The 10141-nt window shown below is 41.0% G+C and overlaps 2 protein-coding genes across 3 annotated transcripts in view; both read left to right on the top strand.

Moving 5' to 3' along the window:
- The window catches only part of si:dkey-77f5.3 (uncharacterized protein LOC326903 homolog), a 341053-nt gene that overhangs the window by 219143 nt on the left and 111769 nt on the right, over window positions 1–10141 (top strand). The gene's annotated exons all lie outside the window — the stretch shown is intronic.
- The window catches only part of schip1 (schwannomin interacting protein 1), a 75187-nt gene that overhangs the window by 2460 nt on the left and 62586 nt on the right, over window positions 1–10141 (top strand). Inside the window, exon 2 of the mRNA XM_051665203.1 lies at window positions 944–1540. Coding sequence (XP_051521163.1) covers window positions 944–1540 — 597 coding nt within the window. The remainder of the gene's footprint in view (window positions 1–943; window positions 1541–10141) is intronic.

Here is a 10141-nt window from a genome sequence, read left to right as displayed (position 1 = left end):
TAAAGCCTACTCTCATACCATTAAGATTTGTATACTATAACATTATCTTCATGAAAATTAAATCCGTGCACATTTTCACATGGTACTTGCAATTAGTAAATTTGGGTAAATTGGTTAAAATGTGCCAAAAATATTGTAAAAAACAACAACAAAACAACAACCTTGATGGTCCTAAAAACAGGCTTAATTTTCTTTATGCAAATTGCAAAATATAATTTCCAGCCTGACCTCATGAAAATGACGTGACTGTGGCGACAGTTCTGCAAAATGACGTTTTGCAGCTCATGACACGTATCGCAGAAGTTCTGAGGTGAAATGTCCACTGTGTGGCGCTAAAAGTGAGTTAAATGTTCTTTCAAACAGTTGAGGTTTATAAGATTAATGTTCAATCAACAAAACCGACCTCCCTACCATGAACCCTAAACCTAAACCTAACCGATTGCGTCAGAAAAGCAAATGTGAGAAACACAACCGTGTCATTTTGTGGTGTTTCTGTGACACTTTGGGTTCAGGTGTGGAATCGTGTTCTTCAGGACTCGTATCCTGCTCCTTTACATCACAACGCTCTATCAGTCGAGATACTGCACAATCTGATCACACTCAAACAAGCTTGTAAATGTAGATGATTATGTCATGCAAACATTAAAATGAGTCATGTGCTATAGTAAAAGTGTTTAGATGTCATAAGATAGCATCATGTGTGGAACAGAACGTAAAGTAAGTGTTTATGTACTGATAATCTGCCGTTTTACTCGTGATGTGTGTGAAAGTCAATAAAAGTTATTGTTGTTGTAGTGACTATAGTGTGCATTTCACCAGGAAACGAGCCACATTAAAGTCATTTTGCAAAAATATAGGTGATTCTCTGAGACCAGGCTGATAATTTCATATTTGTGTCTTTTGATTTTTGTTGTTGAAAGTAAGTCTCTTCTGTGTCTCGCAGGATTACCGGGAGGATGGCATGGACCTGGGCAGCGATCTCTCCAGTCGCTCCAGTTCAGAGTCCAACTCTAACAAGGTGACGCCATGTTCTGAGTACAAGTCTTCTCCCAGTCTGGAGCTGGCCAGACTCGAGGACTACGAGGAAGACGAGGACTACCAGCAATACAAGAAGAGTGTGCTGGTGGACTGGGAGCGCAAGTATGATGGAAACTATGCCAATAACCAGCAGCTGGAGGACTTCTGCCACACCGGAGTGATCCATGAGTCCATCAACAGCCGCAGTCTGGCCGAGGAGTTCCAGAACATCAAGAAGCCCGCTGCTCCGCCCGAAGAAATGAAGCAGAACGGGAACTTGATCGTGCCCTGTGCCCGTGCCCCATCGCCCAGTGAGGGTCAGACTCTGGGCAGATCCAGCCAGAGGAGCGCAGTGACGACAGGGGAACGAGTTGAAGCAGGAGGAGGATACAGAGAAGAATGTGTGGAGGAGAGCCAGTTTCCTGCCATGGACTGGGCGGCTCTGGAGAGGCATCTGGCGGGTCTGCAGTTTAGAGAACAACAGAACCACAATCAAGGCCTGAACCGCACCAACTCCACCAACGTGAGTCCATATTCATTCTTAATGGCTGTTAGAGAGAGAATGTCAAATTTACATGACTGGCTGGAAAGACATCAAACATCAATTCAAGTATGCTTTGGGATTTATACTTTTTTGCATCTCAGTTTAATGTTTAATGAGTCATTATTAGTTATCAAAACATTGCTCTGCTTGTTTGAGTGTCCTGACATGTCTACTTTTGACTCAACCAATAGTGTGAGTTTGGGGCAGGACTTCCTGTTTGTGTGACCAGTAGCAGAGAGGGGTGGGGTTCCGCTTGCAATTCTGTTTGATGATGCTGATGCCACAGAAATGATACACTTTAAATGATTTCAATGATTTTTATATTGATAATTTGGGTGAATTTCGCTGAACATTTCTCCCCAAAATCAAAAGAGAGAAAATAAGAATTTATACCATGCATAAACATTCAAGCCTATTGAAGATATTTTGAATTGTAGCGTTATTTTCATGACTTTAATGGGCCCAAATGTTTTACTTTGGATTTTTGTTTTTTGTAATTATCATTATTCACAATGATGTTTCTCATTAAATTCTCAGGGCTGTAATTGTCATCTTTACTGTATTACAGTAAAAAATAGTAACGCTTGCAATAAGGGTGTATTTGTTAACATCAGTTAACTGCATTAGTTAACATGAAATAATGAACAATACTTTTTCAGCACACATTCATTTTTGTACATGTTCATTTCAACATATTGTACTAATACATAAAGTTGTAGGCTATATGTTAACATTAGTTACTAACAATGAAAATGTCTGTTTTCATAAATTAACAATAACCAAGATGAACAAATGCTGTAAAAATATATTTGTTTTACTTTTAGTTCATGACACTTAATGCATTAACACATTAACAAATGGAACCTTATTGTTTTACTAAAAATACTACAGTATAATACAATGTTTTTTATTATTATTTATTTAAATCAGCATATATGAAGGACTGTACAACAAATACTACCATGATGTATAAATGCAGTGGCAAGAAAAAGTATGTGAACCCTTTGGAATTAGCTGATTTTCTGCATTAATTGGTCATAAAATGTGATCTCATCTTCATCAAAGTCACAAGTGTAGACAAACACAATGTGCTTAAACTAACAACACACAAACAGTTATAATCTTTCCTGTCTTTATCGAACACATCCCATTAAACATTCACAGTGCTGTGGAAAAATTAAGTGAACCCTTGGATTTAATAACTGGTCGATCTTCCTTTGGCAGCAATAACCTCAACCGAGTGTTTCCGGTATCTGCGGATTAGACCTGCACAACATTCAGAATTTTAGACCATTCTTCCTTACAGAACTTTTTCAGCTCAGACATATTCTTAGGATGTCTGGTGGATTTACTTCGGTGTCTTGGGTCAGTGTCCTGCTGCATCACCCAACTTCACAGCCGCCCTTATATTATCCTGTAGGATATCTTGATAAATTTGGGAATTCATTTTTCCTTTGATGATGCAAACGGCCCAGGCAAATCATGATACTCCCTCCACCGTATTTCACCGTCGGGATGATGATTTCATGTTGGTATGTGGTGCCCTTTTTACACCATACATAGTGCTGACTGTTCTTCCCAAACAATTCAACCTTAGTTTCATCAGTCAAAAAACATTTTTCCAGTAGCGTTGTGGAGTGTCAAGGTGGTCTTTGGAAAACTTCAGGTGCGCAGCAAAGTTTTTGTTGGAAAGCTGCGGCTTCCTTCATGATGTCCTGCCATGAACACTATGCCTGTTTAATGTTTTCTGTATAGTAAACTCATGAACAGAGATGTTAACCAGTTCCAATGATTCCTTCAAGTCTTTATCTGTAACTCTAGGGTTATTTTTTACCTCATTGATCATTCTGTGGTGTGTCCTTTGAGTCATCTTGGCTGGACGGCCACTTCTAGTGAGAGTACCCACAGTACTAAATCATCTCCATTTATAGACAGTTTGTCTAACTGTGGACAGATGAATATCTAAGCTCTTCCAGATAACTTTGAAACCCTTTCCAGCTTTATGCAAAGCAACAATTCTTCTGCGATCTGTTTTTTGTGAGGCATGGTCCACATCAGCAGATGCTTCTTATGAAAAGCAAACTCAAAATGTTTGAGTGCTTTTTATAAGTCAGAGTACCTCTAACCCACACCTCTAATCTCGCTTTATTTATTGGATGCCAGGTTTGCCAACTCCTGACTCTAGTTAGCTTTTGTTGATGTCATTAGCCTAGGGGTTCACTTACATTTTCCACAGCACTGTGAATGTTTAATGGGATGTGTTCAATAAAGACATGAAAGATTATAACTGTTTGTGTGTTGTTAGTTTAAGCACATTGTGTTTGTCTACACTTGTGACTTTGATGAAGGTGATCACATTTTATGACCAATTAATGCAGAAAACCAGCTAATTCCAAAGGGTTCACATACTTTTTCTTGCTACTGTATTTTACAATTTAATTAAATATATATTTTTTTTCACATTGTATTACATTTTTTTTAATTTTATTTATTTGGTGTGTAAAATGCATTTACTTGTCATGAAAATAATGTCACAATGCAAAAAATCTTAATGGTCCCAAAAATAATTATTTTCATTTACATTTAGCGACACTTTTGTCCAAAGTGACTTACAAATGAGGAACATGTATTAATAATAAAAAATAAAAAAAAGAACAAAAAAATATATATAGTTGAATATTAAGTAAGTGCATAAAATATAAATAAAATAAAATAAATAAAATATAAATAAAATATTTAGTGGTGAAATGTTACCACTAAATTACCCATTTTAAAGTTGTATTTTTAGTGGGTAAATATAGTATGTCACAATTTAACCTACCACAAAGTATTGGAGATATGTACTGTAAGTAGCACACTCTATTAAACAATCATTCACCTCTGAAGAATTAAAAGTGACGCTATTGCAAAAGATGCAAGTTTGATGAACACCTCACTGAGTCACACTGTTGTGTGAATGTTTGTGTGCGTTGATTCACTGTCAAATCTCCATTATCTTACATGAGTGATATGATCATTTCCGCACACTGCAGATCAATGTGTGTTGTGTGTGCTGAGATGAGCATGTGTAATATACAGTATGATTGATGTGCACAGGGCCAGTGCTGTGGTGTAGTGGTGTAAGATCTGCACTGGTAACGTAAAGGATGAGGGTTCAAACACAGGCAGAAGGTCATGTGCTATTTATGGTTTAGTGTCTTGGTTAAGACACTGTCTTTTATATAACTAATCCCTAGACAGAGAGGTTATGGAATCAAAACAGACTCTATTTATTATAATACATTGTGAATGATTCATCAGTGCACGTTATTCTAAAGAATATATATAGTTTTTTTATCTTTCATCAGAATGTCATCACTTGCTCTGCCTTTGAAACAACTGTCCATTTTGGATGATGTCACTGAAGCCGTGCAGGCGAATAGCTATTTAGACTGCTGTTGCTGGGACAGGTTGATTGTGTGTTGTCAGCAGATGGCACTGTTGCAGTATTTAACAGCTGACTGTGCTGCTTCTCACACACACACACACACACACTCACACTCACACACACACACACACACACACTCACACACAAACACAGACATACACACACACACACACACACTCACACTCACACACACACACTCACACACACACACACACACACACACACACTCACACTCACACACACACACTCACACACAAACACAGACACACACACACACACACTCACACTCACACACAAACACAGACACACACACACACTCACACACACACACACACACACACACACACACACACACACTCACACACAGACATACACACACACACACACTCACACACTCACACACAAACACAGACACACACACACTCACACACACACACACACACACACACACTCACTCACACACACACACACACACACAGACACACACACACTCACACACAGACATACACACACTCACACACAGACACACACACACACACAGACACAGACACACACACACTCACACACTCACACTCACACACACACACACACACACTTTATTGATGGAGTTCTTTGAGTTTTACACACACATCATATGGATTGTTTATTGGTGGAATCCTGCATGATCAGTTCTGTGTGTGTTCAATCATATGAGCAGGTCATCACACAAAAACTGAACACACTGAATCTCGTTTGAGAGTGTTTGAATCATATAGAGCAGTACGGCTCGTGACCAGAGATATAGGCAGATCTTGCTCTTTTTTTACACTATTTAACTCGTTCAAATCATTATTCAAACACAAACACGCTGACACAATATGTGATGTCCTTGCATTATTCCACCACAAGACAGCACTAGAACATAATATTCTAAAGAAGATCGCTTTAGTTTAAAATGTTGAGATCAAAATCTAAATCAAAAGTTATTTTATAATGTTAAGTGTTGTTGAAGAACCCCATGAAGGAGAGAGAAACAGAACAATCTACATGACATTTACACGTTTCAACAGTACTAAAAAACGAAATGTTTTATAATGATAATAATGTTTTAAATCACTGTACATTTAAACAGAACGTTTCAAGGGCTAAGGCTTTTTTGACATACAATTTGTCATCATACAAAATATACAGTGTCTTATCACCTACCCTTATCTTTTATTGCCAAACTATTTTTTTTATGTCTGGCTTGTCATGACTAAGTTGTTTGATGATCAATTTGTCTTGAATTAGCAATGTGTGTTGTTTGTGTGTGTAGTGTGAGTGAGTTTGTGTGTGTGAGTGAGTGTGTGTTTGTTTGTGTTATCTGTCTGAGAGAATGTGAGGAATGCAGTCGGGGGTCTGTCTGTGGTCACCTGCTCTCACGGCTCATTTCAGGAGTGAAGATAACGTACACACATGCAGCACAGTCAATAACATACTACGTATTTTTACTAATAACAGAAATGTGTCTCTGAACTTCTGAGATTGTATTTAACTGCACATGTGTGTGACATTCAAGCTTCAACATGAAAACAGTGAAATACTTTATATCATAAACTTATCCAAAACATTTCATAAGCTTACATCTTTCAACAACACACAAGCATATAAACAGTATATGAATTTTTGTAACATGAGTGTCAGATGTAAGGAAGTAGAAGAACCCATGTGCAGTTTATTTACACAAATGCGAAAGTAACAAAGGAACCATGAATCAAAATGTAACAAGACATTAAAAAGACCAAAGAAAACGATCTGTATAAAAAAAATTCACACGCACAAAACATTCAATACTTGAAGCGGAAAACTAGACTAATTAAACAAGATCTAAAGACAATAATTAGTGAGCATGTTTACATGCATGTAAACATCTTACCCAGTGTTCTTACCGGCTCATCCAATGTGCACACATGTTGAGCGCATGCTTCTTCACGGTATGACATCAGAAGTAGAGAATAACGCGATTATTTCAAATGTCATGTAAACAGGAATTTCTTACCTTGTCAGATTTTTTAAATAAGCTGATTTTTGGGAGTAATCGGCATATTGGTGTGCATGTTATGAATGAATCAAAACAGAGAAATAATCAAAGCAGAAGGGCAGTGAAACCAGAACTCAGACCCGGGTTCAGATCCTGGATAGAAACTGAGTGACGAGCATGATTCAGAGGTTGTAATTTTCACTCTAATATTACTTTTTACTGCACTGATAGTTAGGTTTAGATTCGGGTTAGGGTTGGGAGGTACAGTTTATAAAATATGCACTCCTCTTCATTGAATTACAGTCTGTATTGCTGAAAACAACTCACTTTTGGCGCCCCTCTGTGGACATAGCTCATATGTGCCCATATGTCCAACACTTACAGCTTTGGCCACTGGGGGCAGTGTTTTGCATTTCGGTAAACACAGACCGATTTTAACTACAGAAAAGTCAACCTGCTGTTTTGGATTTTACAGCAGCTGTGTCCTAAATCACTTACTTGTTCTCTCATTCACTCATTCACTATTTCCCATATAGTGGATGTCTTTGAGTGCACTGTATCTGGCAAAGAGTGAATGAATGAGTGAGTGAATGAATGAGTGAGTGAATTTGGATGTTGATGTATACATGGAGCGTCAGAGAAAGAGTGCTGAGATGACACAGAAACAACTTACATATGTACTTTTATTTAATACTTGTTATTCTTATAGTGGTATATACGAAAATCTTCATTCTGTTTGTCATGTTCAATCTGTTAATATATATTTTCATTATTATTAAAATATTAAAACTGCTAAAATCTGCCAACAAGAATAAAAACATTTGTACAAGTGTACATTATTGTACTCCCATCCAAACTCGGCAGCATTTTTGAGCGCCGAGAAGAGATGACATGTTCATATAGCGCCCTCGTGCGACTGTAATACAGTACTAAAGTTATTAATAGCAACATCCATTGATTATTAGATGAATACGAACATGTGATAACTGAATATTTGAATAATTTCCACTGTGCACAGCCTTCTGAGTTAAAGGATTAGTTCACCCCAAAATAAAGAAATCCTTTCATGATTGACTCACCTTTATGTCACCCAGATGTGTATGACTTTCCTTCTTCAGCAGAACCGAAGTGAAGGTTTTTATAAGCACACTTCAGCTCTGTATGTCCATACAATGAAAGTAATCGGCTGCTGTCTGTTTGACGGTCCAAAAGTCAAATTTAGACAGCATAAAAGTAATCCACACAATTTCGGACAGCTTGTGCGATCAGTCTGTTCAGTCACTGAATCAACTGGATTGAGTTGTTCACCACTGAACAAGAATGGTTCATTCACTTAAAAGATTTGTTTACTCTAAAGATTTGCTCAAAAATATAGATTAATTTAGGCCTTGTCCACACTAATAAGTTTACTTGGGCACATAGCCCGGTCAGGGTCTCAGGATCACGTGAGAGTAACCTGGACCGAACTCCAGGCACGTTTCACTGACAGAGAACGCTTGCAGGTCACCTACCCTCTTGATGGAAGTGAGCGCATTCAGGAGGGCAGTCTTCAAGGAGAGTGCCTTAAGCTCGGCTGACTGCAAAGGCTCAAAGGGGGCTCTCTGTAGACCCTGAAGAACTACAGAGGTCCGATGAGGGAACGAGGCGCGGTCTGGAGGGATTCAGCCTCCTGGCGCCTCTTAGGAACCTGATGATCAGGTCGTGCTTCCCTAAGGACTTACCGTCGACTGCATCGTGGTGTGCTGCTATGGCGGCAACGTACACCTTCAAGGTGGAAGGGGACAGCCTCCCTTCCAACCTCTTCTGCAGGAAGGAAAGCACTGATCCGACTGCGCATCTCTGGGGGTCTTCCCGATGGGAAGAACACCACTTGGCGAACAGACGCCACTTAAAGGCATACAGGCACCTCGTAGAGGGGGCCCTAGCCTGAGTGATTGTGTCTACCACCGCAGGGGAAAGACATGGAGATTCCAGAGGTCTGGGCGCGGGTGCCAGATGGTGCCCCGTCCCTGAGAAAGAAGGTCCTTCCTCAGGGGAATTCGCCAGGGGGGAGCTGTCACGAGGAGCGTGAGGTCCGAGCACCACGTCTGGGCGGACCAGTAGGGTGCTACCAGGATGACCTGCTCCTTGTCCTCCCTGATTTTGCACAGGGTCTGTGCAAGCAGGCTCACTGGGTGAAACGCATATTTGCGCATGCCAGGGGGCCAGCTGTGTGCCAGCGCATCTATGCCGAGAGGGGCCTCGGTCAGGGCATATCAGAGCGGGCAGTGGGGAGGATTCTTGGGAGGCGAACAGGTGCACCTGTACCTGTCAAATCGACTCCAAATCAGCTGGACCACCTGAGGGTGGAGTCTCCTCTCTCCCCTGAGGGTAACCTGTCGTGACAGCGCGTCCGTAGTTGTAGTGTTGAGGTTGCCCGGGATGTGAGTGGCTTGCAGCGACTTGAAGTGCTGCTGACTCCAGAGTAGGAGACGGCTAGCGAGTTGTGACATCCAACGAGAGCGCAAACCACCTTGGTGGTTGACATATGCTACCATTGTTGTGTTGTCTGTCTGAACTACCACGTGCTTGCCCTGGATCAATGGCCGAAACCTCTGCAGGGCAAGCAGAGTTGCCAACAACTCGAGGCAGTTGATGTGCCAATGCAGTCGCGGACCCGTCCAGAGGCCGGCGGCTGCGTGCCCATTGCAAACAGTGCCCCAGCCCGTTTTGGAGGCGTCTGTCGTGACCATGATGCACGTGGAGACCAGTTCTAGAGGAACACCTGCCCGTAGAAACGAGAGGTCAGTCCAAGGGCTGAAAAGACGGTGACAGACCGGCGTGATGACCACGTGACGTGTCCCATGGCGCCATGCCCATCTCGGGACTTGAGTCTGGAGCCAATGCTGAAACGGCCTCATATGCATCAACCCGAGCGGGGTGGCCACCGCTGAGGATGCCATATGTCCCAGGAACCTCTGAAAAAGTTTCAGTGGAACCGCTTCAAACGGGCCAGCACCGACTGGGCATGCTCGCTCGTAAGGCGCGCTGTCAAGGAGACTGAGTCCAACTCCAAACTGAGAAAAGAGATGCTCTGAACCTGGAGGAGCTTGCTCTTTTCCTAGTTGACCCGAAGCCCTAGTCGGCTGAGGTGTGAGAGCACCAGGTCCCTGTG

Source organism: Myxocyprinus asiaticus, chromosome 31 (assembly GCF_019703515.2).
Source record: "Myxocyprinus asiaticus isolate MX2 ecotype Aquarium Trade chromosome 31, UBuf_Myxa_2, whole genome shotgun sequence".
NCBI lineage: Eukaryota > Metazoa > Chordata > Actinopteri > Cypriniformes > Catostomidae > Myxocyprinus > Myxocyprinus asiaticus.
Note: the sequence above shows the minus strand (reverse complement) of the source record. Positions and strands in the feature narration are given on the sequence as shown.